Raw genomic sequence first — 27,869 nt, forward strand, 5'->3', positions numbered from 1 at the left:
AGCACTTATGACAACCTTTTTAATGAGCGAGCTTGCATATACATTCAGAATATCATACATTATATGTCATGGTAACAATACGAATGAAAAACAGCTTATATAGTTTAATGGGGGTCTTCTTGAGGTAACACACACACACACACACACACACACAGGCAGCTCCTGTCTGCTCTGAGCGGCGTGTCCCCGGGAAGGCATAAATTGTCATAACACCCCCGTATATCAAAGTACTGATAGTGTACTGTACGAGAGTGGTGGGTGTGATGATATGATAACTACTGCTGGTGTGGCTGCAGCTGCTGTACATATAGCCAGAGAGAGACAGAGGGGGAACAGGGAAACCTTATGGCACGTGGCCCAGTGGAGGCCACACGAAGGGAAGGAAGGCAGAGGGACTACTTAACTTAGTGCTGTGTGACTGTGTGTGAGAGTTCAAATCTGATTACCAGCAATACAAATAAAGCTGGATAGTTGGAGTGAAGGGGAGAGGGGGGTGAGAAAGAGAGGGAGAGAAAGGGAGATTAGACATGTGAAAAGTGAGAGACAAAAGAAAGAGAGAGGGATATGAAAAAGACAGAAAAAGACAGACTGGGAAAGAGAGGGAGAGAACAAGAACGAGAGAAAAAGAGAATGCGAGTGGGGGGGATGTTATGGATCACTTGTGCTGTTACAAGATAAAGGCTTTTCCGGTTCAGATACCTCAGATCATATACTTCACTCTCACTCAAAACCAATCCAAGCATATCGCTCTCCCTCTCTCTCTCCCTCCCTCTCTCTCTCTCACTTTCTCTCTCTCTCTCTGACTCCAAAGTCACCCCGTGCACTCATCCATCACTTTCAACTCTTCACTCCGACTCATCTCCCCCTCTTTTTCCCTCACTCTCTCTCCCTTCTCAGGAGTGTAGTCTAATCCCTTGTTCATTCTGCTCTACCTGTTTCCTTTGTTCAAGCAGCTCTTTCTTGCCTATCAGAGAGAAAGAGGGAGAGAGGAGAGAGAGAGAGAGAGAGAGAGAGAGAGAGAGAGAGAGAGAAAGAAAGAGAGATGTGAGAGAGGGAGAGAAAGAGAGAGATAAGGTGAGAGAGATAGAGAGTGAGAGAGAGAGAGGGACAGAGAGATAAAGAGTGAGAAAGAGAGAGAGAGAGAGAGAGAGAGAGAGAGAAAGAGAGAGATAAGGTGAGAGAGAGGGAGAGAGAGAGAGATAAGGTGAGAGAGCACTGACAGTCAAGACTTTGTGGGCCTGATCCTCTAAACATCCAACGCCGTGGTGCAGTCTATCATTCACCTCGGAGAGAAATGAAAACCAGAAAGAGAGGGAGGAGGAGGAGAAGACCTGGCAATGAAAATGAGAGCAGGCAGCAGATGTTTTGTAGACATAGTTGTCCATTTTGGACAAGAGGAGTCCTGGAGAGACAGACTTCCAGCTTGACATAGCATAACAAGAATGTCCACAATTACTCTATCAGAGTTGTTTTTGTGTGTGTATGAGTGTGTAATCCCACGTGTGTATGCCAACACTTTCGCACATGCATGAGCGTGTGTGTGTGTGTGTGTGTGTGTGTGTGTGTGTGTGCGCACAGGCATGTCCTGTACAATATCACTTTCCCTTTTGCAGATCCCAATCGAATCTTTTTGTAATGTCATTCCATTAAAGAATTTGGGCCGACAAGTCAAGCCACGATTTGTGCTTTGAGGTACAGGAAACGCCAGCTGAGCACTTTTTCACACATACACACTTCATGACACTACACCACATCGTCGTCCCAATACCAGACCCCCTATTGCCTGCGTTTCCTTCTTACGTCCATCAAGATAAAGTGACCCCATATAAAGGTGCTACAGTAAGTAATGATTGGCCAATACAGTACAAAGAATACAGGTCCCTACGCCCAGCTCTCTTCCCATTGGTCACTGTCCTCTTCACATCTCATGTTGATTGGTTCATTACGACGACAAGAATATAAAAACAGGAAGTACTTTTGTTCCTACACCTGTGCTGCTTTACGGTTGGTTGGGCTTGGAATCTGGAATGCCAAGGGGTGATTCAGTCCAGGGACAATTTTTCCTCGTTCTAATTTTTTGGGGGTTGAAATGAGAAAATCCAGCATGGTCCACTTTGGCTTGCATTTGCATTGCAGTGCCTTGTAATGAACAGAGGAGGGTAGTACAGAGAGAGACCAGTCTTAGTAGGTTTCGGTAATGTTGTGTGCAAGGTCTGCTGTGTGTGTGTGTGTGTGTGTGTGTGTGTGTGTGTAAGAGAGAGGGAGGATGAGGAGTGCAGGACTGAGAGAGGGATTGTGGAGGAATGAAGGAGTGCAGAGCCGAAGTGCGGAGTCGTTCACTCAGCCATCGGATAAAGAATGATTCCGGAGGGGAAACGTTGGGGCAGAACGGGAGAGAGAAGGAATAGAAACGGGCCAGTAGATTTGTCTGACGCAGAGAAGGAGGAATGAAAAAGAACAAATCTCCCCTTTCTTTGCATGTTTCTCTCTTTCAGCTGCTCATACCTACATTCTTGAAACCCTTCTCTCTTGATTACATTAACATACTCTTGCTATTTTTTCCTCGTTGCCTTTTTCTCTCTGCCAACACTTCTCCCCCAGAGTCAGCTTACGGGCCTCTTTCCTTCTTTCCTTCCCTCTTTCCCCCTCTATTTTTTTGGCCAGACAATTCACCTTCCTCTCACTATAAATTGTCCATGTTTTACTTCAAAGCGGTGCCTTTTGGATTCTCTCTCTCTTTCTCCCTGCCTCCCTCCACCTCCCTCTCTCTCTATCACTATCCATCGTCCATGCTTTACTGCAAAGTGCCGTCTCTTCTTTTGGATTCTGTCTCTCTCTGTGCTTCTCCACCTCTCCCTCCATCTCTCCATCCCTCCATCCTCAGGGTTTCTTGGGCCGTCCGTTGCGGGGCAGGTTCTCCACGGTGTTACTGAGGCGGTACTTGACGATGATGCTGTGCACCGTGGACTTAGGCATCCTCAGCTCCTGCCCGATGGACCCCTCCGATTTGCCGTCCTTCCACAGGTCGACCACGCGCTGCCGCTGCATGATGTCGTGCTCCTTGGTCTTCAGGAAGCCGGCGCCGCCGCCACCCGGGGCTTCTGGGGCTTCTGTGGGGGCAGACAAGCGGCAGAGCTGTAGAGACTGGGTGGGACTGGGAGGGAGAGGTAGGGGTCACCACGTCAACGCCACGGCAACACCCCAGCAACGCCATGGTAACACGAGCGACAGTCAGTCAGTTCAGGCAGTCTGGCCCTCAAAACTCCACTACTGAGGGTCAGCTTCCTCGAGGTGTCATGGAAACAACAAAAACCACAACATCATTGTTACACTTCCCAAAGGGCAACCCATTTTGAGGGACAGTCAATGTTGTTGAAAGTTTGTGTTCTCCCAATTCAGGTGTGTTGAAATGCCATTACATTTTGCTTGGAGTTCACCGAGGTTAGCTACAGTTACACAGTGAGAAAAGATGCAGGGCAGACAGAAGTTGTTTATTTTGACGCAGCAGCAGCTTTGCGTACTCAGGACTGGGATGAGGTGACCAGACTGTTGAAGTGAGGTTATTATCAGGTTATTATGAGGTCATAGAAGTGTTAGCTTTTTCCATTCACTGTTTTTCCTCACTCTCTCGCTCCGCTCCTCTCCTTCACACTCCTCTCTGTCTCTCTTCTCTCCCCACTCTCTCATCTTTCTCCCTCTCCTATCATTTCCTGCTCTCTCTCTCCCCCTCTGCTCTTCTCTCTCCTCTTCCTCTCTCCCCCTCTCTCTCCCTCTCTTCCTTTTCTCTAAAAAGGGGTCACCAACCAGAGCTACCCTAATCAAGACAACAAACCCAACGCACCCCCATATACCAAATATTTATAGCTCTACCCAGAGAGCGCATTCATTCGTTCAGACTGTCTGTGTGTTCAGCTGCTTAGCGTTCATCTCAGCACGGTCCACTCAGGCTCAACACCCACAGAGAACAGACAGACGGTGTGTGATCTTGCGACTATTTCTGAACACCAGCGTTCAGCCCAGCGTTCTGTTCAGCCAAGCCTCAGAGAGTTCTGGTTCACAAGTCACAACAAGGAGTTTACACAAGCAACTTCTGTGTGGTTTGGTGTCCTCTTAAAATACCTTTGTACAGAGTCCCTGGAGACCGAATTACATCTTGGCACCGCGACGCGGTACGAAATGAACTAACGGCACATTGTCAGAAAAAGAAAAAACAAATCTCCCAGAATGCTATGTCTTAGACTGATGGGTCCCACTGCAAATACATAAATCAAGATGTAGGAATGCAGGTCCACACTACAGACAGACTGGATCACAGCACCCTGGATCAGCCAGGCCAATACAGAGGAATACCAGTGGGGAGTATCAGGTTTACCAAATATCTCTGCATCTCTGTTAGAGTTCTGTTACACACTCCAGAGCAGACGTATCTGGTCAACATCTGCTGTAGCCAAACTAAATGGAGGGAAAACAAATTGTTGGCAGTTGGAATGGACTTAAAAACGACTGAAATAGCTAGACAATGAGATCCCCCCCCCCAAAAAAAAAAAAAGGTGGAGAGTTTAGAATATTACAATTATGCCAATGAGTAGAATAAACCTTTAGGAGGAAAAAATCAACAACTGCAAATATTCTTCCAAAATTGTTTGTGGGGTTCCAACGTACTGGACACCTTCATATTCTTGTAAGCTTGGTTCAGAATAGCTCATAGAAAACCGTTTGTAGGGTTTTCAACAATTGAAAAGATAAAAGGGCAAATCCTAACTTCCACCAAGTAGAATTTTCAAATCTCCCAATATTGACATCAATGCATGACTAAGTGAAAGTTCAACTTAAGTGGAAGGATTCACCATAGAAACAGAATGACATCATTCCAGTTCTGAGGGTTCCACCCCAAAGTGACAAAAGATATTGACATCAGAGATTGTGACTAGCAGTGAACCTGACACCACTAACAGCAACGAAAACAAAGACAAAGTGGATCACACTGATCTAAGTGTCTCCGGCATTGCCAGGGTTTATTGAGTCATGACAGATGAGAGGACTTTCTCAACTCAGTTTTCTTCAAATAAATAGTGCTTAGAAGGATGTTACAAACCAGGGAGTAATCCCACAGTGCCATTTGAGAAAAAAAACGGTGACTACTACACACTACCTAGACACGTTCACACTGCGATTTAACCCTGGGCTAAGAGACATCTTAGCCCGGGGCTAATCGAGTATTCACACATGTACGTTCTAAAGTGGGCTAGCACCAGAAACACGGTGCCAAAATAGCCCGTGTGAAACGGGGTCGGGAATAATGCATAGAATTGTCACTGTCCAATCACAAAAGCTGCACTTTCTCTTCATTTGCATATGCTTGTGATGCCTGTGACGTGTTCTGCACTCTATTTTGATAAGTACATTTATACTATTACATCTTTCCATCTGAGGACAAAAAAAAACGGAAATACTTTTCATCCGTTCAAAAACAAAAACGGTTGCTTACGCAGGCTGGCCAACGTCTTCCCACTGGGCACACATGGGTTGAATCAACGTTGTTTCCACGTTATTGTCATTGAAATGACGTTGACCCAACGTGGAATAGACGTTGAATTGACATCTGTGCCCAGTTTCATTTAGCTAGCCTCTGAAGCCACAACCTCTACAGTTGGAAGGGCAGCAAAAAACGCTCCATTTCCGTCTGTTTTCATAGGTTTAACATTGACATTTAATTGTATATAGCTATCCACGATAATAATATTGTTGGATGATCTTGCCTGGATCAGAAAAGTCGATGTATCTTCCCTGCACAGCATTCTCTATACAGAGCAAGATCGCATTTCAAGTGAGAAAAAATGTTTCCCGAGGGTCGGAAAGGCAGACAGCAAGGTTTATACAAACCATCACTGTTGGAAATAAAACGCTAGGCTAGAAGCAAGAGGGAAATTTATATGTTAATAAATGCCTTAATCCTTATAAAATTGGTCGCGCTGCAGAGATAGAATGTTGGTCGCGTGTTGTGTTTCTCTGTTATCCCAGGGCTTTGGAATACAAGTGTGAATCCTTAGCCCATGGCAAAAGCTCAGCCCAGGGCTAACAAATGCTTGTGTGACACAAAGGATAAGCTAGCCCAGGGCCAGTCAAGAACAACGCAGTGTAAAAAGGCCTAGAAGCATTAACCTCACGATAATGATCTATATAGCAACAGGCACAAATATCTCACTACAAAATGTATGACCATATAAAGATGCTACAATCCCCAGATTTGACCCATCTGTCCCAAGATGCCAGAGCCAGAAGCCAATGCATTCTAAACCCAACCTCATTAGGTCTATATCAACATAAATATAGTGCAATACACTGGTATAATACATACTCTCAGAGATACTGCAGCTTAAGCTAAATGGATTTGTCTTCTCTGCTTGGACTGCACAGACGCCCTACTTGGAACGAGCACACACACACACACACACACACACACACACACACACACACACACACACACACACACACACACACACACACACACACACACACACACACACACACACACACATAAACACAAACCACATTTTTTCCAAAGCTTCACTGATGAAGGATTTATAGTGACTTGTTTACTTTATCAGATAATAAATAATAAATGAAGGATTTCGGCAAGAAATGCAGCAGCTGCAGAGTAGCAACCCATAAAAAAAACTTCTAACTGATAGGAACATGGAATCATTCATTAGTAGTTTTGGAAAGCCCTTTCAGTGAATGGGTGTTACAGCACAGTGTAGCCACTGACCTGATACGAAAGATCCAGGGGGCATCTGGCTGTAGTTGGCCCCTCCCATGGGTAAGACTCCCGGGGGGACGGGGGTGAAGGCGGGTCCAAAGTTCTGAGGAGTGGCGTAGGGTCCTGGAGGGATGGTCTGGAGGGAGAGGGAGCGGGGACAGACTGTCAATTTGATGATCGATCGAAATCAAAAAGAATAATCAGAAGCCTGAGTGTGTGTGTGTGTGTGTGTGTGTGTGTGTGTGTGTGTATATATATGTGTCTGTGTGTGTTCACAGGTAGTTTGTGTGTATGCGTGTGCGCGAGCTTGCGTTACTGTGTGTGTATGTGTGCTCCTGCGTGTGTGTGTACTCAGTCTACTTACCGGGGGAGTGTGTGTGTCGGTACCCTTGCTGGCTAGTCTGCTGAGGATGCTCCTCTCTGACATCTGCAGGCGTGCGGCGATGGGCGGGACTCGGGACAGTGTGGCAGGGAGCCGCGTCACGTCAGCCTTCATGTCACTCAGCAGCTCCTCCAACTGGTTCAGCACTGAAATTACAACAACTCAACGGTCAATTCATTCCATTAGCCATTCCAAGCAGCTATTAGATCAGTAAATTACTGTTAACCATTCCAAGCAGCTATTGGTGTGTTAGTATTAACCATCAACTACGTACTCTATCAGTCTCCCACTAGGTTTGAGTTACATTGTACAGTGAGAGAATTTAGGCCACAGGGTATGTAGAATCTGTTGTGTTGGAAGCAAAAGCCTGCCCCCACTGAAGCACTACAATATTCAACGCTCATTTTCGTTTAATGTCACGAAACCGACATGGCACATTTTGTATGAACGTATCTCTATCTTTCAGGATCGTTGTAGAATACTGAAAAAGTCAAGCCAGTATGTTGTCCTTTCAAATGAACAATACAAACATACCAACTCGTCAGAGATCGGATGAGGACATTTTCTGAACTAACAAAGAAGTCTGGTAACTGAGATTGTAACTCTATCCTGAAGTTGATATTGTGAAATGTTAGCTTCTGGCAGCAGCAGCAGCTCTGTGAGGCCTGGTCTGCTGACAGATTCAGGTCAATGAACGTTGGAAAGATGTAGTCTGGGAGATTGTTTCTTTATCTTTATTTCTGATATAAATGCGTACAGACACACAACACACACACACACAGAAAGGGGAGGGAGATGTTGTGTGTGTGTGTGTGTGTGTGTGTGGGTGTGTGTGTGTTTGTCCCTCACCCTTGTGCAGCACTGCGTTGGCAGGTTTGTTCCCGGCCAGGGACTCCTTGCTGAGGTGCTGGTGGGACTCAGCCAAACACTCCACCTCGGCGAAGCGGGCGTTCAGGGCCATGGCGGGGTGGACCGGGTCCTGGGTCATATTCAGGTAGGCTGCCCTCCTCAGCTGCTCCTCGATCACCAGGGCCTGCTCTAATAACTGGGGTAAGGGGAGAGGGGGGGGAGTCAGTTCTTTCATCAAGGATTGTAGTAAAACTCGTCTGCTTCTTGACATGTGTGTTCACTGGCCAACATGTACAGTGTGTACTGCATTTCATGGGAAGAAAGTTTTATTGAGTTTTATTTATCTGAATCGCAATGAGGATGATGTTCGAGAAACATTGGAAGAAAGGGGAGAGATAAACAGAATGTGAGGATGGCATGAGGAGGAGGAGAGACGAATGAGTCAGAGAAAGACAAATGATGTGGGGACAAATTCTAGAAAAAATATTCATATTTACAGTGTTATTTTAGCCACCATCATTGTGTGAAAGTGAGAATGCGGATGTTGAGGTCAGGGCATGAAACATGTGAGGCCATCAAAAACAGGATGAGTGTCATTTCACAAACGCACCGGTCAGCAAGACCACCCTGGTATCTGTCTGTCAATTCAATATCTGTCATTCATAGGGTCTCAGGTTTACATCTTTCAAACAGATGTGTTCTATTAGATATTGAACTGTACTTAATTACAGTGAGCTCCAAAAGTATTGGGACTGTGACACATTTTTCTGGCTCTTTACTTCAGCACTTTGAATTTGAAATGATAAAATGACTATAAGGTTCATGTGCAGACAATCATCTATAATTTGAGGGTATTTTCATCCATATCAGGTGAAGCGTTTTGAAATTCTAACACTTTTTGTACATAGTCCCCCCATATTATGGGACCAAACTCACTTATTTTTTTATTTAACTAGGCAAATCAGTTAAGAACAAATTCTCATTTACAATGATGGCCTAGGAACAGTGGGTTAACTGCCTTATTCTGGGGCAGAATGACAGATATTTACCTTGTCAGCTCGGGGTTTCGATCTAGCGACCTTTTGGTTACTGGCCCAACACTCCAACCACTAGGCTACCTACCGCCCCACTTATATGTGTATTGAAGTAGTAAAAGTTATTTGGTCCCGTATTCATAGCACGCAATGACTACATCAAGCTTGTGACTCTACACATTTGTTTGATGCATTTTCTGTTTGTTTTGGTTGAGTTTCAGATCATTTTGAGCCCAATAGAAATTAATGGTAAGGTATTGTGTCATTTTGGAGTCACTTTTATTGTAAATAAGAATAGAATGTTTCTAAACACTTCTACATTAATGTGGAAGCTACCATGACTATGGATAATCCTGAATGAATCGTGAAGAATGATGAGTGAAAGATATAGACGCACAAATATCATACCCCCAACACATGCTAACCTCTCACCATTACAATGACAAGGTTAGCATTTCTTTTGGCTATGCTATGAATGTGGGACCAAATACTTCACTTTTTACTACATTAATACACATATAACTGATTTTGTCCCAATACTTTTGGTCCACTAAAATGGCGGGACTATGTACCAAAAGTCTTATAATTTCAAAACGGTATAATTTCAAAAATACCCTAAAATGTAAGCTGACAGTCTGCACATGAACCTCATAGTCATTGTATCATTTCAAATCCAAAGTCCTGGAGTACAGAGCCAAAACAACAAAAACAAAATGTCACTGTCCCAATACTTTTGGAGCACACTGTATGTCCTGAATTGTGTTCATCTTGTCTGTGTCATGGTTGTGTGGTGTCATAGTTAAGTGATGGTTATGTTATAGTATGTCATGTGATGTGTAGGGCCCAGAGAGTTTCCTGGCCATTTAGTTATTCAACGCTATGTATCCTATGCCATGTTACACTGCTATGTAATGTCATGTCATGCTATGTCATTTTATGTCACGCCATGTGGTGTCATACCTTGAAGCGGCGGGCCAGGAATTTGTTCTTCATCTCCAGGAAGTTGCCCTTGTTGGCCTGCGACTTGAAGGGCTCGTTGACAATGGCGAACTGGGGGTCGTTCTGGATGTCCTGCCACCTCGCGTACCCATGACTGTTACAGAGAGGTCAAGGGTCATACAAGCTCAATACATCATTGGCAAATCCCAAACAAACATCTAGCTTGTCAGTAGTAATTTTAGCACAACTTCTACTAAGCCTATGAATGGGGCTATCATCATCAAGCTTATTCCTATCAAATTCTTTCAGATCTTTATTGTGTTTCTTGTGTTAGGAGGGCTAGGGTTAGATTCGGGATTGGGAATTCTAGTGAAAGTCACAGAAATAGAACAAACAGAATGGACTTCCAATCTCTAGTCCGTGTGTAGATCTCTGCAGACACAATCTAATACTTCTCTGCTACACAAAGGCATCAGTGGATGGACTTGTTGACTTCTAACAAGAAGCCCCTGCCGCAGCAAGATCAATAAATAAACACGACAAGACGGTCTCCTTGGCAACCGCCGTCAAGGATACAGAACGATTCCCGCCAGCAGCCAGAAGTCGTGCCGCCGGTGCCAGATCTCATTCATCTTCCCAGAAGAGATGGCCGCCCGCTCCTCGTTCTGCCACAGCGTATGAAGCTCTGCAGGGTGAAACGTTAGCATAACGTTGTGTCAAAGTTATAACCATGTTAAAACAACCTGTGAGTTCTGCCACAGCGTGTGCAGCTCCGCAGGGGGACAATGTCAGCATAATGTCAATGTTATAACGTCAACATAATGTTGTTTTACTGTTAAACGAACAATGTGTGTTCTGTCACAGTGTGTGCATCTCTGCAGGGTAAAGTCAATATAATATTCTATCAATGTTATAACAACAACCTGTGATACTGACTGAGGGTGTTCTGGACCTCTATAGGAAAAAAGTCAACACAACGTTGTGTCAATGTTAAAACCCTCATGCTAAAGCAACCCATGATACTAAATCCCTGTGTGTGGATTTCAGTGTGGGTGAATATCAACATAACATTGAATGAATGTTGAAACAACCCTTGATATAGAGTGAGTTCTGCCACAGCTCTAACACACAGTACCAGATATGACAGGGGTCATATGATAGGGGTCGTTTACCCGTGAAGCCCCCGTCAGCGATGTTGAACATGAAGCGCCGTCGCTCGGGTGGGATGATGGGGGGTTTCGGCAAGGTTTCTTTGGCAACCTCCTCCTTCGCCACTTCTTTCCCAGCATCCTTTTCACCTTTTACTTCCTCTGTGACCAAGAAGAACACAAGCGAGTTCCTTTAGATCAGTGGATGCCATTGAATTATACCTAAGAGTGTACATATTTCTAACTACCAGTGACTAGTCAGTGAGTCACTAACTAGCGAACTGACTAACTAGCAGACAGGTACAGACGGATGGACGGATGTACAGACAGGTGAGGTCACTCACCTTTCATCACGTCAGAGGGTAGCTGTCTGTCCATCTTCTCCTTGTTGTCTGATGCTTCTGTGGCGACAGGGGCTTCCTCGCTCCCCTTGTCGTTCTCCTTCTCTCTCCCCTTCTCCTCCTCCTCCATCTTCTCGCCAGGTAAGAGCGTTACACTACCTGGTTTCTCATCTTTGACCGCCGACCCTTGTTTAGTTGTTCCTCCCGGTGCGCCCTCCATACCCTCCTCTTCTCCTTTCTTCTCCTCCACTGGGGCCGGAGGGGTGTCAGTCGTTTTTGTTTCTTTCCCCTCCTCTTTTGTACCACTCTCTTCCCTGTCTGTTGTTGTACTAGGGGATAATTCTTGCGGAGCTTCTTTCGTAGGGATTGGAGGCTGGGGACAAGACAAAGCATAGTGTTCAGTGACAGTCGTTGGTATAACTAACTGTATGTAGGTCAGCAAGATTCATTAAGACTGTGAACTGTGTAATTAACAGCATTCAATCTCTCACCACTTCAGGATCTGCACTCCTGTTGCCCTCTACCGCTTTACCCCCTTCCGTCTCTTTCTCTCCATCTTTCTCTGGCTCAGACGGGGCCTTACCCTCCTCCTTCTCTCCCTCCTCCTTCTCTCCGTCTTTCCCGTTCTTCTCTAGTTTCTCTGAGGGAGCAGGGGTAGCTGAACACAACACACAGGCAGAAGGTCATCCCTCGCTCACACACACACACATATTACACACACACATGTACACACACACACAGTTATCACGGTCAGACTTGGAGTGCCCCCTGCTGGATATGTTTGAGCTGTGCGCTTGCCTACGTGTGTGTGTGTGTGTGTGTGTGTGTGTGTGTGTGTGTGTGTGTGTGTGTGTGTGTGTGTGTGTGTGTGTGTGCATGTGTATGCATGCGTGTGTGTGTACTTTGTTCACCCACCTGGTTTGGAGGTGCAGGGGGTGTTGTCTGAGGTACAGCTGGGGTCAGGGGTGGGCGTAGCAGTCTTCATGGTCCCTCCAGGGGAGGAGGCTCTGGAGGAGGAAGACACACTGACCTCTGGCCTCAGAGCCTCAGGCTTCATTTCTGGCTTCAGCTCTGGGAGACTCCACCGCCCGTTGATGTGCTCAAACTCCTGGATCTGAGGAGAAAGGAGGGGAGGGTTCAGAGACAGGACCAAGCAGCTGTCAATCATTGTTAACTGGCAATAAAGTATTCTATTCTGTACTGTACTGTGCTGTTCTGTACTGTTCTGTACTGTCCTATACTGTTATTTTCTGTACTGCTCTGTTCTAATTCTACTCTAGCCAACAGTCTCTTTCCCTGGGAAAAATGGGCTCTAATTTCTGTGGCTTTTCATTGATGTATCTTTATGTCATGAGGAAGTCACAGCATGGGAAAATCTTAGTGGAGAGGAAAGAGGTCAAATGACTGTAAAATATCTCTATTTACTCATATGATTTCCTTTGTTAGATTCTGGTCTGAATGGGTGACAGCTGTGCTAAAAAAAAACAGTTGCTATTGGTTTAAATGTAACTAGCTAGCCTGTTAGCTTAGCATTGTGGTTGTTAGGATAGACTTTGACCCCTGACCTTCTTCTTGACCAAGGACATGACACCGATGCGGGTCAGCACGGGCTGACGGCACAGGCCCTCCCTCGGCACGCCGTCGGCGAACGTCTCGGCGCCGTCGGCCACGGGCTCACACAGGTGACGCATAAACAGAGACACATACGCCCTGAAAGAGAAAGAGGAGAGAGAAGTGAGGGAGAGAGGGGAACCAGGCAGAGAGAGGCAGTGGGAGAGCAGAAAAGGGGGAGGGGAGAAGAGAGAAAAAGGTTTCGAAAAACAGCAAACAAATAGGGACCAGCAACTACAATGTAGTGTGAAGATCTCAGTGTAAGCTCATACTGTAGCCGGTGACGCAAACAATCACAGTTCCTCTCCACTCACTTGAACTCCTTCTCGCTCTTGCCCCTCAGGTCTCTGACCAGCCACTGGCAGGAGAAGGCGTCCTGGGCGGGCATGCCCCAACGCATCACCGCGTTTAGGAAGGCCTTCCGCTGGCGCGTGTTGAAGCCCAACACCTAGAGGGTTAGAGGGGACATAAGGACGTTATAACACATTCACAACCCATACACGTTGCATTCATATGCAGTTCATAAGCAATGAGATGGGGGACGGCGAGAGGGTGGTGCCCAGGTGAAAGGTACTTCATAAGGTCTTCATAACCCATCCACAGCAGAACAGAAGGTTATTTTGTCTAACCTCCAGGTTGCCGGCCACTCTGGCCAACAGGGGGGGCAACGGCTTGTCTCTCTCGTTCCTCATCTGGCGGCGGGACTGTCTGCGAGAACCTGGAGCGAGAGAGAGGATTCAGGTAGAGCGAGAGAGAGAGAGAGAGAGAGAGAGAATGAGAGTGAGAGAGAGAGGAGGAGGAGAAGTCAGGAGAGTGGCTGGTAACCAGCGTAGTACTTACGGTACCAGTTGACTTGGACTGAAATAGGTTTGGATGCCGGTACTGTTTATACAGAATTTAGGTGCAGTAGCGCCACAATACTTTGGAGCTAATATTCTATAAGAAGAACAGGAGCTCAAGCAGTAGGTCATTTGAGGTGCCAGTAGTCAGCTCCGCTGGGCTGCTGCCCAAGTCAAGCACGGGTACTAGTAAAGCAGACATAATATCAATCTAGTCTCTCCTTTAAAATCTAAACACTAAATGTGAGAATAAAGTAATCTATCACAACACATTCAACAGAGAAGGCTTCATTCCAAATGTGTTGTGCCTTGTGTACTTTGGCCTACCTTCTGGTCTCTCGTCGAAGTCTTCATCCTCCTCCTCGGAGCCCACAGAGTACTCGGACTGGTTATCTGAAATACCAGTATGCCAGTCTGAAACAGCACATGGTGTACCGTCAACAGGCTAGGCCCAGTATCCCCATGCAGCTACTACTAGCAATACTTTAACAAAGCTTCAGCATTACTTTAGCATTACCTAACGTATTGCACAAAGACCGTGTATGAAAATATCTAAATCTAACAAAGAGCACAACATCCTTTTATCAACCATGAATGAACCAATACACGGACCTGACACAAAGTCTATCAACAACAAAAAGTTATTCAGAATGCCCCAGGTTGCCATAGTGATGCACCTACACCCATCTCCGTGACAACCACGACTGACGGCTCCCAACTACCTACCTTGGTCCTCCTGTGCTGCGTCGTTGTAGTTGACAGGCTTGCGGTTCCTCTTGCCCTTGCCCAGTTTACTAGCCAGGTCCTCCTGTTGTTGCTCATAGTGATGTCTCAGCAGCTTCTCCCAGTATTCTGGGTCCACACACTCCTCCTGCTTAATGATCTCACGCTCCACCTCCTCAATCTGGACACACATGCAAGAACATGGAAGAACAGTTTACACATAACCAATGTGATATAATCTACTTACAAACTCTTCTATAGTTCAAATGAAAGTGTTAACGGCTTAGATTAGCATAAAGAGGAACAAAAATACACCAACGTGCCATATAATATTTCTGTATAGATGCAAGCGTACAAAAAGTTGTAATCTGAAACAGCAATGTTATCACTTCTCTCTCTCTATCCCGCTCTCTCCATCCCTCCCTCCCTACCTCCCTCCCTCCCTCCCTTTCTCACCTTATCCTCCTCTCGGACCATGTATCGGGCCACTTTGAAGGAGCTCAGGTATTCGTTCATGTTCTGCATGTCCGTGTCATCCGTAGCGTCCTGGCTCCGGTCCAGCAACCTCTCGATGGCCGAGCTGTCGTAGTGGATCACACTGCCCTCATCGTCCCTGTTGTCTCCCGCTGGACACCGTAGGGGAGAGAGGGTGGACATACGTGGTGGTGAGAGGACTTTGGGGGAATAGGAAACGGTGATGAAACAAGGATGAAGATGTGACTAAAATCATTCCATATATAGATGTATGTAACAACCCCAAAAAAGAAAGTGTAGTCACTAAAGAGCCCCTCATATTAAGTCCCTAAAGAACCCCTCATATTAAGTCCCTAAAGAACCCCTCATATTAAGACCCTAAAGAACCCCTCATATTAAGTCCCTAAAGCACCCCTCATATTAAGTCCATAAAGAAACCCTCATATTAAGTCCCTAAAGAACCCCTCCCCTCATATTAAGTCCCTAAAGAACCCCTCATATTAAGTCCCTCACCCTATTAAGTCCCTAAAGCCCTCATATTAAGTCCCCTCATATTTAAGTCCCTACCCTCATATTAAGTCCCTAAAGAACCTAAAGAACCCTCATTAAGTCCCTAAAGAACCCTCATATTAAGTCCCTAAAGAACCCTCACCCTCATTTAAGTCCCTAAAGAACCCTCATATTAAGTCCCTAAAGAACCCCTCATATTAAGTCCCTAAAGAACCCCTCATATTAAGTCCCTAAAGCACCCTCATATTAAGTCCCTAAAGAAGCCCTCATATTAAGTCCCTATAGAACCTCTCATATTAAGTCCCCAAAGAACCCCTCATATTAAGTCCCTAAAGAACCTCTCATATTAAGTCCCTAAAGAACCCCTCATATTAAGTCCCTAAAGAACCTCTCATATTAAGTCCCTAAAGAAGCCCTCATATTAAGTCCCTAAAGAAGCCCTCATATTAAGTCCCTATAGAACCTCTCATATTAAGTACCTAAAGAACCCCTCATATTAAGTCCCTATAGAACCTCTCATATTAAGCTCTCGGCCTCCTATCCTCGCATTTGATATCCCTCCATCCTCCTCCTGCTATTGCTATCCTTCCCCCTTTCTCCTATCCTCCCTCCATCCTCCTCCTGCTATTGCTATCCTTCCCCCTTTCTCCTATCCTCCCTCCATCCTCCTCCTGCTATTGCTATCCTTCCCCCTTTCTCCTATCCTCCCTCCATCCTCCTCCTGCTATTGCTATCCTTCCCCCTTTCTCCTATCCTCCCTCCATCCTCCTCCTGCTATTGCTATCCTTCCCCCTTTCTCCTATCCTCCCTCCATCCCACATCAACAGGTGTCACAAAATGCTTGACAATAACTCACATTCAATCTCGTCCTTGAACAGCTCCTCGGTGCCAAACTTGAGGATGTCGTCCAGCTCCTGTTTGGACATGGATCCAGCCTTGGAGCCCAGGCCGGGCCGTACCACGAGGTGGGTCAACATCATCTTCCTCTTGGCCACCTGGGTGATGCGCTCCTCCACACTGGCACGGGTCACGAAGCGGTATATCATCACCTTGTTGGCCTGCCCGATGCGGTGGGCGCGACTGAACGCCTGTGGGGGAGGGAGGGTAGAGGGGGAGGGAGGAGTGAGACAGCAGGGTGGGACAAGGGAGATTGAAAGAAGTAGAGGGGGGTGAGACAGAGAGGGGTAGAGAAGAGATAAGACGAAAAAAGAAAACGGAAAAACAAAATATGGCGTAAAAAAACATACAAGCTTTTCAAAATATTTGTATTATTTCTTATTGTTGTCGCATTGTCGAGAGGGAACCTGCCAGTACATGTGTATCCTGTGCATATGACAAATAACATGGCTTGATTTGATCACAAGAATGCTGTCAAGACTTGTTTCCATTGATGCAAATGTAGATTAATGACAGATCTGAGTGCATTGTGGGCTATAGAATGGCAGTGAATGGCAGACATTCTACCTGGATGTCATTGTGGGGGTTCCAGTCTGAGTCGAAGATGAAGACGGTATCAGCTGTAGCCAGGTTAATACCCAAACCCCCTGCCCTGGTGGACAGCAGGAAACAGAACTGAGGCGCACCAGGAGCTGAGAGAGATAGAGGGAGGGTGGACTTGTATTACACACACCCAAATCTCACCAAAAACTAAAAAGGCCCCTTTCATCTATAGGGGTGGCTTTTGTTTCTAGAGCGCTTAGACTATGAGTGTCTCCCTCACCATTGAACCGGTCTATGGCCTCCTGTCTCAGAGCCCCTGTGACTCCTCCGTCGATCCTCTCGTACTTATAACCCTCAAAGTCCAGGAAGTCCTCCAACAGGTCCAACATCTTAGTCATCTACCAGAGAGGGAGGAGAGAGGGAGGAGAGACAGGGAGGAGAGAGAGAGAGAACAGCGAAATGGTTATGGAAGTGCTAACAGTGCCCGTGTGTGTGTGTGTGTGTGTGTGTGTGTGTGTGTGTGTGTGTGTGTGTGTGCGTGCGTACCAACCTGTGAGAAGACGAGCACGCGGTGACCTTGGTCCTTCAGTTTTCTCATCATCTTTTGCAGAAGAGTCAGTTTCCCAGAAGCCTTTGTGAGGTCTGTGCCCTCGTACGCTCCGCTTGCAGTCTTACGGGCTTCCTAATACCATGGTAAAGACAACACACCGTGTCCATGTGATGACATATACACAGATATAGCTTCTTTACTGAACTTGCTTATTTTAAATCACCGGACAAGGTCATCTGATAAATAACTTAAAGAATATAAACTTTTTATATTTCATAAACATCTATGTTTGGACATATTTACATTCATGCATATTGCTAGATTTCCCCCCTGGACTCTAATAGGCTGGATATATTTGTAGCTATAATACTCAAATCTACCAGAAGGTGTCACTGTACTGCAATTCAGAGGTGAATTACAGTCTTACAGTGGAAAATGTTGATACAGTATTCCTGTAACATAAATGACTATAAATAATTATGACGATAGTTACCATGGAGGCGACAGGGAAGAGGTAGGGGTGGTTGGCACACTTCTTCAGGTCCATCATGATGTTGAGTAGAGACACCTGGTTACCTCCTCCTTTCGAGTTCAGAGCCTCAAAGTTCCTCGTCAGAATCAACTTGTAGTATTTCCTGTTAAAAATACATCAATTGAGACGGGCACAGTTAGAGTGTGATTGTTTTTATGATTAACTAGTCAAATACTCCCTCTCTCTGTTTTTTTCCATCTCTCCATCTACCACACTATTCACCTTCCCTCCCCTCTTCTTTCCGCTCTTCCCTCACTCTTTCATGACCTTTCTTTCATCACTACCTCTCTCTATTCCTGCCCTCCCTGCCTCCATGCATCACTACCTCTCTCTTTTCCTGTCCTCTCATCCTTCCTTACCCCTTCCCTTCCCTCCCTCCCTAACCTCCCTCCCTCCCTACAACCCTTACTTCTGCATGGGGCTGAGTTCCACTCGTACGATGAGCTCTGTCTTGGCCGGCATGTTCTTGAAGACGTCAGCCTTCAGCCTCCTCAACATGTGTGGGCCCAGCAGGTCATGTAGCTTCTGGATCTGGTCCTCCTTGGAGATGTCGGCAAACTCCTCCAGGAACCCCTCCAGGTTACTACAGAGAGAGGGTGGCGAGGGGGAGGGAGGGAGGGAGAGCGAGAGAGAAAGGGGCCATTTTGGTTGAAAACATGTAAGTAGAGGTAGAGATGTGTGACTGGTTATGTCTGTTAGCCAGTTTCCTCGAGTGTGCGCGTCTATACATACAGCGCGTCCAAGTGTGTATCAGTCTATACGTGTTATGTGTACGTGGTTCTATGTGTGAATATGTGCGCGTGAGGCTGGCCCTACTTGAAGCGGTTGGGAGTGAGGAAGTTGAGCAGGTGGAACAGCTCCTCCAGGTTGTTCTGGAGAGGAGTACCAGTCAGCAGCAGCTTGTGGTCAATCTTATAGTCATTCAGACGTCTGAAGAACTGACCAGGGAGAGGAGAGAAATCGCAGGCAATAATTCATTGATTGATTGGACTTTTATTGTCTTTGAAGAGGAAATTCAGTAAGGTTCTATACAGTGCACACACATACACACACACACTCACACACACAAACAGAGGGAGCCAACCTTGCTCTGATTGTTCTTGAGGCGATGGGCTTCGTCCACCACTAGACAGGCCCAGTCTATAGACTTCAGGGAGGTCTGGTCTATCGTCACCAGCTCATAGGAGGTCAACAGAACATGGAACTTTATTGGGGCTTCTCTCTGGAGAAGAGAGAAAGAGAGGGAGGGAGATCGAGAGGGGTATGTGGTGTGGGGGGGTTGTATTGGGAGAGAAGTGGAAGGAGGAGGGGGGAAGGAGATGCTGAGATTAGTCGAGGTCGTAATAAAACGATACACAGATTGCAGCTTTCTCTCATCTCTTTTCTATCTCTCATCTCTTTTGTCGTTCCTCTCCTCCCTCCCTCCGTCCCCTCCTTCCTCACCCTCAATTTGAAGGCTTTCTTCCCTCCCCTAATGGCCGTGTCGTCAAAGGTCAGCTCGTTCTCTCTGATGATTGCTCTGCTGTCCTTGTCCCCTGTGTAGGTCACCACGTAGAAGTCCGGGGCCCACATCTCAAACTCTCTCTCCCAGTTAATGATGGTGGAGAGGGGGGCACTCACCAGGAACGGGCCACGGGTGTGGCCCTTTGTGGGGGGAAGGAAAGAGAAGAGATGGACCATATTTCCAATGGTGACTGTGATGCAGAAAGACCCATTGATAATGCATAGAATAGAGCTGAATATGTTAAGGAATTTGCATTGCAATTTACATTTGAGTCATTCTTATCCAGAGTCTTTGTACTGGTCCCCCCATGGGAATCTAACCCACAACTCTGGCATTGCAAGTGCCATGCTCTACAAACTGAGCCACACAGGACTAAAATCCCTAACAAGAACTAGAAGGGACTAGAAGCACTGGAAATACCAAATACAGGTGTACATAGTACACAGAGCCACCTGACAGTGGTGTCCTACCTCTTTAAAGAGTGAGTAGAGGAAGACAATGGTCTGTATAGTCTTGCCCAGCCCCATCTCGTCTGCCAGGATGGTGTCAGTGCCCTGTGCCCAGCTGAAACGCAGCCAGTTGAGCCCCTCCAGCTGGTACAGGTGCAGAGTGCCCCCCGTCGCTGTCACAAAGTCTGGCTGCTCCTCGTACTTTATCGTAGGCTGGAAGATAAATACAAGGAATGAGTAGGCTGGATATTGATGTAAGGGGGAAAAAAATGAGACCAACATAATTGGCATACAAGTAAAGAAGGATAGTAGAGTTTTGACTTGGAAGTGTTCGTTGATTGGCTACCAGAATGACGACCAATAGATGTGGCTGTTACAGAGTGAGTGAGCTAATCAGAACTCACGTCGTTGACAGGTGATCTGTGTGGGTCTTCGCTCTCCTCCATCCTCATGCTCCTCATCCTCCTCGGCATGTCTGGGGCCTCCTTCATCACCTCATCCCTGAATCAATCAATCAACCTATCAAATCCAGTGTCCTTGAGCCATATACAATAGCCTACAGAGTTGGGCAAACTTGGTTTGAGACAGTTTGAATGTTTTAGTGTTTGGTGCCAACATGGCTGCCAGTTGGCCAGTACAGTAGTCTAGTACCTGTGTGCCCAGTAGTTGGCCTTGTGGATGACAAACTCTGGCATTTCCAGGTTGTCTCTCTCCCATGTGCACTGGTCGTAGGTCAGGTCTCTCCACTTGACCAGGTAGTGGTATATCCCCTTCTTGTCCACACTGGGAAAAACACACACATTACGGCCTCAACTGCAGACATACCAATCAATAAACTAGCAAACGCAGGCACACACACACACACACCGCCCCCCCTCACACACACGTACCTGTGGTTGATGATGCGGTGGACCATCATCCATTCAGGCTTGATGCCGTATTTATAGAACTTGTCATCCAGGGCAGCATAGTCGGGGTCTTTCAGCCTCCTCTTCTCACTCTTAACACTCTCCTCCTCTCCCCCCGACCCATAGTCCAGACTGGGAGGCTCGTCCATATCTGTCTTCCTCTGGTAGTTACGGAACATTACCGAGTGGAAGATCTCCAGCTAGACGGATGGAGGGATGAAAAAGAGGAGAGGAATAGAGAGAATTTGTTCAATGAAAACAAGGAAGGCAAGAAATACAGGTGGTAGACACACTTGCATGCCAAGCGTTTCAGCTGTTCATATTATCTCATCAGCCTCTTCTCCAACTGTTTCACTCTCTCTCTCTCTCTCTCTCTCTCTCTCTCTCTCACACACACACACACACACACACACACACACACACACACACACACACACACACACACACACACACACCTGTAGTTCAGTGATCCAGGTACAGTGCCAGTAGGACTGTCCGACCAGCTTGACAAAGAACTCTCTCTCGGCCCTGCCCTTCATGGGGGTGGCGGGGGAGCATCAGTGGGAGAATCGGGGGCGGGGGGCACGGGTACAGGATCGGGGGGCTCGCCCCATCGCCAGTGGAGGATCCTCTGTACCCTGCCTTTGATGGCAGGACACTGGGGGAAGAAGACGAAAATGAAGAATAGAATCAAAGCGCTCCACACAAAGTAGAAACAAACAAACATGACTTACAGTGCAGCGCGGACACAGCCACTCTCCGTTGGGGATCTCAGGCAGGGGCGGGTTGAGACAGTGGATGTGGTAGGAGGAGGGACAGGTGTCGCAGCATAATAGTTCCCCCCCATCCTTACAGACCCTGCAGAACTCCATGTGCTCATCCTCCTCTTCCTCCAGTCCTACCAGCAGTCCAACCCCAGGTACTTCTGGTACCACCATGTCCTCACTCTCCTCCTCAAACTCCTCAAAGTCCTCATCCTTCGCTTCCCACTGGATCCCCTCTTTCTCCTGCAGGAGAGGAGAAGAGGAGAGGAGGACATGAGAGGAGAATAAGACCATGGAGAATGAATGAATAGGTGGAGGAGCACTTAAAGGAATAGTGTGTATATGGTGCAAAATGGTAATATATTATTCCATTCTATATTATTCCATACAATAATATAAATCAACCGTAGACGTGATGATTACAACCAATTTTGAGCATTACAGTAACTCACACAATGGGGGCAGCTCCACTTGCCCTCGGGGGCCTTCTCCAGCTCAGGCTCCAGACAGACCAGGTGGTAGGCTCTGGGACAGGTGTCACACAGAATAATCTCCCCTCCCTGCTGGCAGACCTCACAGTAGTCCTGGTGGTCTGTCTCATAACCATCCACCTCCACATCACCCTCACCCAGCACTGACAGAGAGAGGGGTGGGGGAGAAAATTAGGGAGAATAACAATGTGAGGGAGATAGAGGGAGAGATGTTATGAAGAAAGAGAGACCATAGAGAGAGAAAGATTGAGAAAAAGATAAGCGGGAGAGAGACGCAAGGTACACTCTTAGAAAAAACGGTTCCAAAAGTGTTCTTCGGCTGTCCCCATAGGAGAACCCTTTTTGGTTCCAGATAGAACTCAAAAGGGTTCTACCTGGAACCAAAAAGGGTTATTCAAAGGGTTCTCCTATAGGGACAGACAAAGAACCCTTTTAGGTTCTAGAGATGAGGCAGAGAGAGAGAGACCCGGGAGAGAGAGGACGAGAGACAGAGAGAGAGATAGAGAAGAGAGGGAAAGAGATAGAGGGAGTGAGAAAAAGAAAGAGGGAGAGATAGGGAGACACCAGATTAGAATAGAGAGTTGACTTTTTCTAAGGAACATTTAGTTTACTTTTCTTCTTCTTCTTGGCGGGCCGTCCTCTTTTGTTCTTCTTGACGCGGGGCGAGCTGTCGGAGCGGACCGAGGAGCTGTGGACACTGGAGTCCTCCTGCTCCGAATCTTCCTCCTCAACATCATCCCCACTCTGAGAGGAAGGGAGGAAGGGAGGGAGGGAGAGAGCGAGATAGAGAAGCACAGTCAAATCTGTCGACTCTCACACACCTGCATGCTCCCACAGACAGTAGCCCACACAGCACATCTATACATCCATATACATTACATAGCATAGTGAAACTCACAGAGCTGCTCTTCTTCCTCTTGTTGCCTAGAGGCCCTAGTTTGATGCGTATGGGAGCCATCTTCTTGGCCTTCGCTGCTGCTGCCGCCGCTACTGCTGCTGCTGCAGCCGCTGCCACCGCCTTCTTCCTCTCAGCCAGAACACGAGGACTCTTACTGCGACTCTTCTTATATCCAGGGCCTGAAAAACAGTGAGAGGACCGGGGCAATTGGTTAGGACCAAACCCATTCCAATTCAAACCCTGCTACTGTACACATACTATGACAATAGACTCCTCCACCCTCCTCTTTTTCTAACCTTTGCCCTCTTTGGTCTTGGCCTTGCGGAGCGGGGGCGGCGGCTGGGGGGCCAGCCGGGGGGTTTGGGGCTGCTTCCGGGGTGGTGGGGGCTCCGGGGATGGGGAAGCGGTTGATGCGGAGACCTGCTCGGCGACGGCAATGGCGGCGGCCGCGGCTGCAGCTGCCACGGCCGCAGCACCTGAGCCCTTGAAGGGGTTGTTGGAACTGAACTCCCTCCACTTGACCCCCAGGATGGTCATCATCTTGGACATGGGGATCTTAGGGTTCTTCTTGGCGATCATGGGCCTGCGAGGTGCGAAGAGGAAGATGAGGAAGAAGAGGAGTAGGGGGAGAAGGGAAGCTAAATGATTACCTTAGGAATCTAACCTCAATCAATAACTCCGTAACTTGTCCCCTTTGACTGAGAACGAGGCGCAATAAGCTACATGTTTCTAGGCTAAACATTCTGCCACCGGCCCTGTCTGATTTCAAGTTAAATAGAGTCAGCTGCGTGACATCTCCACAGTACCTCATAGACTGGCTAAAGGCTTTGTAGTTGGTGAGTGTGCGGTAGTCATCTTCAGTGAAGGTATGATCCACATCCTCCAGACCCCAGTCTTTAGCCAGCTGGGCCGACGTCTTCTGTTCTATTGGCTGGTGGAAAGAAACAACCAATCAGAGCGCTAGACTTGAGCCATCAGAGTGAGGCCAAGTAGAAGCAAAACAATGACAACACTTTTTTTGTTGTGTCCTTACCTTTATTGTCTCCTCTTGCGTGCTGTCCCCATTGTCTTTTTTCATCTTTTGTTTTTTTTTCTCCTTCTTCTCCTTGTGTTTCTTCTTCTTCTTTTTCTCACAAGCGAAGATGCTGGCTGCACTGTCAGAGTTCTCTCCATAGTCTCTCTCTCTCTCCGAGTCCCTCTCTACATCACTGTCCTGAGAGGGGATAGGAGAAGAGGGGAGACAGGGAAAGAGAGAAAGAAAGAGAGAGAGAACATAAAAGGGGGGGAGGGGGGCAATGAAAATAGAATGAAGTGTGATCAGAAAGTATGGCTATAGATGGGGTGATATGGTCATGTCCGAGAAGCTTACAATCTTTTTCCGTTTTTTAGCTTTGGAGAGTTTTCCTTCTTTCTCTTTCTCCTTCTTCTTTGTCTCCTTCTTCTTCTTGGGCCCTCGTTTCTTCCTCCCTAGACTGTCCCTGTCCAATGCCCCCCCTTCTTCCTCTACGGCAGGTTGAAGAGAGGAGATGTGGATGAAAAGAAAGAGAGCGAGTTGTGACTAAATCATATTGACTATAATCCTCTTTGAAGGCTTTGAATCGTCAATCTAATCTCTTCTGAACACAATTAAGCACAACAGAAGCATCGCACCATCCCGCTGTGATGTGTGCATTGACACCACATGTGTCAAATGGGAGGGACTAGTGTCTTAACATGACTTTCTACCTTGACTGAATTCTGACAAATGTTCAATTAGTTCCAGTCAGTGTGTTTGACAGATAAGTGTATTTGACAGCTGCTTGGTATTAGTTCAATGAAAAGCAAAGCCATAACTGGCTACATTGACATGATATGTCAATGAGTGTTGTATAGCACACAATAATAGTATTCATGGTGGTATTTTAAAACTGAGGCTGTCATATAAGAAATGTATAACCATAGCATTATACTGTATTTGTCCTGCAATAAACAAATGGGGAAACCAATCAAACATGTCATAGCTTTATTTCGAAGACAACACCACCGAACGTTTTGAGGATGTGTTAGTGAGTTTTCAAGGGACTTCCAAATGAGTCTTTCAACGCTTTATTCAAGTTTTTCACTGGGCAAAGAGACGGTAGCCTTTTTGAGAGTGAGAGAAAGATAAGCCTATGTATTGTCAGGAGGGTGGAGAAAAGGGGAACAAATCACCAAGAACTATCGCTTATGGCCTCCATGTACATCGTATAAATTAGTTCGTTTTTATTGTTTGTCTTTGTTGGGCGCCTACAGTAGGGTTTTACAACCCGCAGCGCGCGCCCAAACAAAGTCTGCTGCAGAGTGCAGCCAGAGGCGGCAGCAGCACGCACGCGGGGCTCGGTGATTCTAAGGCCGCAAGCCAGTCTGTCTATATCTGATGAACTGAACCGGAGAGGAAGAGGCGAAGCGAGAGGGATAACTAGGCCCAAAATCTGTCTTCTCCAGCAGGTGGCGGTTTTGCGGTTTTTTCGCTCACCAAAGCCAGGAGTTTTGTATGGAGATCAATGAGAGTGTCGAATTTGGTTAAAACAAATATGTAAAGGCTTATTTGTTACTTGTGGCTTATTTGATCGAATAGAAGGTTCGTAATGCTTAGGTTACTACTAGTGTACTGATATAAGTAGCACATGTGACATACCGGGAACTTTGAGAAAAAAAACACTTTATATCGGAGTTGTGCCTGTTGTTCGCAGGCGTATCTGCCCTCTCATTGGCTAAAATGGTCCCACCTGCTCTTGCCTCCTCCCGACTGCCTTCCATTTTATTTACATGTATTTTTATTGTTAGAGCGGCCACTTGAGTATCTAGTCAAAATAATGGGGAGTCTTTGGCTGAAACAACTCCCTACCCCAGGCTACTTCCCGTTAACTCCAAAACATGAGTCCTGACCACAAGAGCGACAACCGCTGGCGGAGGTCGCTGGGGGTTGGCAACGGCGGGAAGCGCACTAATTGATTCGCGCGCTTGTCCGTCTCGAGACGAGCAATTCAGTGATTCTAAATGGGCCCTTGTTGAATATCCCAAAATCATGATATGCAATAGCCTATCGAATGCTACTATTGAATAGGCTACATGCACATGCATTATATTTAATTAGGCTAATTCAAATGAACTGTAAAATAATGCAAGCATGTTACTAGGTTTTCAGGAACCAGGTAGGCCTGATCATAGTCCCTCAAAAATAAACTTATTTGGAGAAAAAAAAACTGTTTTGCACATTACATTGTTGTAGGCAAGTCCTTTCTTTCATGTGGCAATATTTATTATGTTTATTACATGCCTACTTGTTAAATATGTGTTAGCCTGCTATGACAACGAAAAGAGAGGGAAAACAAAGGCCCTGTAGTCGACACATAACGGTTCTATTCATAACTTGAGTAGAGTGTCAGTGTCCTATCATGAACCGTCCCTGTCAGTGTGGAGACAGTCAGGGGGTAGGGTCAAGTTTATTTACACGCTGTCATACCAGCACTCACTCCATCATCCGGTTTTAACGCTTACGCCTTACACATCACTATTCTAAAGATCACTATCAGAAAGCGTATTGCTGGGGAGTCCATGTTTTCTAACAGTGATGTCGTGAGCTTTACCCTTCACGTCGACCTATTCATATTGAGATATGATATATATTGATGAATGTGGCACCATTCTACGGATGAAAAGAAAGTCGAGGATCAACTTTGTTAATTGTAGTCAATGTATATGGGATAAAACGAAAAGAGCATTCTCAAGTTGGTTTAGAAGTTGGAATCCTCAACTCTTTCTATTTCAAAGCTGCGCTATCCTCTGGAGCAAATGGGGCGCAACTAATTATATTGTAGCAAAAGATAACTATTGAGATGAGCGGCACAATGTGTCCTGTCTTACTTTTTTCACAATTTGGATGTGTTTCTATTTTGTGTGCGCGCTCCCGAGTCTTTCGCCAGTGTCTGTCTCCTGTAGCCTACTATAGCCTACCTGGCGCGGCTAGTGTTGCAGTTTCTCGAGGCGCCGCCGGCGAGTTTATGTCGCTTGCGTTCTCGTCTAGATCTCCGTCGTCCTCTTCTTCATCAAAATCTCCTCCTTTGGAATTAACCAACATGCCCTTGTATTCCTCACAGGACCGGAGAGGAGAGGACATTATATTCCTGTCATCGGCTCCGTACTCGAAATCAGAAATCCTCCGGAATTATGATATTTATTTAATATTCAAATCGACTCCAGAAAAAAAGTGGGGGGCGTTTTGGAATATTTTACACTACAACGCAAGGAAACAAAGATGGCCGCCCTTATATTTATTTTTTAACAACCCCCCCAATAAGAAAAATCCCCTTACATAAAAAATGGCTGACTATATTATTGCAGAACGCCCCCCCCACCACCCCTCCTCCTTTCTCTCTCTCTCTCTCTCTCTGCCTGTCTCTCCCTCTCTCCGCGCACCCCTCCCTCCTCAAAAAACATTCACATTGTTACAAGAAAGGGGTGTATGACTGCTTGTATAAATTGTTACTTGTTTGTCCCCCCCCCAAAAAAAAAAAAAATCAGACACGAAGGCAGACTTGCCTGGTAACTGTGCCTCAAGATCACACGAAACAACGCTCCCTTTCTGAACTGCAGAACACGACATAAATCTATGAAATATTCTTAAAGGCCCCCACCGTAGTATAAAATTATACGTGTGTGTGAGAGAGCGAGAGAGAGAGAGAGAGAGAGTCGGGGAGGGAGC

At 46.5% G+C, this 27,869-nt stretch overlaps 1 protein-coding gene across 1 annotated transcript; it reads right to left on the minus strand.

Annotated features, from left to right (window-relative positions):
• On the minus strand, positions 1-27,506 carry chd3 (chromodomain helicase DNA binding protein 3). The gene is given in 40 exon segments (XM_024401745.2): positions 1-3,110; positions 6,770-6,896; positions 7,125-7,288; positions 7,992-8,187; positions 9,986-10,118; positions 10,541-10,649; positions 11,137-11,274; positions 11,457-11,826; positions 11,945-12,111; positions 12,369-12,567; positions 13,019-13,163; positions 13,379-13,512; positions 13,694-13,782; positions 14,231-14,296; positions 14,630-14,807; positions 15,083-15,252; positions 16,467-16,698; positions 17,075-17,199; positions 17,331-17,448; positions 17,601-17,732; positions 18,094-18,235; positions 18,542-18,715; positions 18,949-19,070; positions 19,217-19,354; positions 19,576-19,776; positions 20,107-20,298; positions 20,490-20,586; positions 20,737-20,868; positions 20,976-21,193; positions 21,449-21,537; positions 21,540-21,651; positions 21,728-22,000; positions 22,210-22,391; positions 22,860-22,992; positions 23,147-23,325; positions 23,443-23,729; positions 23,953-24,077; positions 24,180-24,359; positions 24,516-24,649; positions 27,122-27,506. Coding segments are annotated over 40 exon segments (6,495 nt in total). The 5' UTR covers positions 27,285-27,506; the 3' UTR covers positions 1-2,880.
• Positions 27,507-27,869: the final 363 nt, after the last annotated feature.

The sequence above is a fragment of the Oncorhynchus tshawytscha genome, linkage group LG15 (assembly GCF_018296145.1).
Source record: "Oncorhynchus tshawytscha isolate Ot180627B linkage group LG15, Otsh_v2.0, whole genome shotgun sequence".
In the NCBI taxonomy this organism is placed as follows: domain Eukaryota; kingdom Metazoa; phylum Chordata; class Actinopteri; order Salmoniformes; family Salmonidae; genus Oncorhynchus; species Oncorhynchus tshawytscha.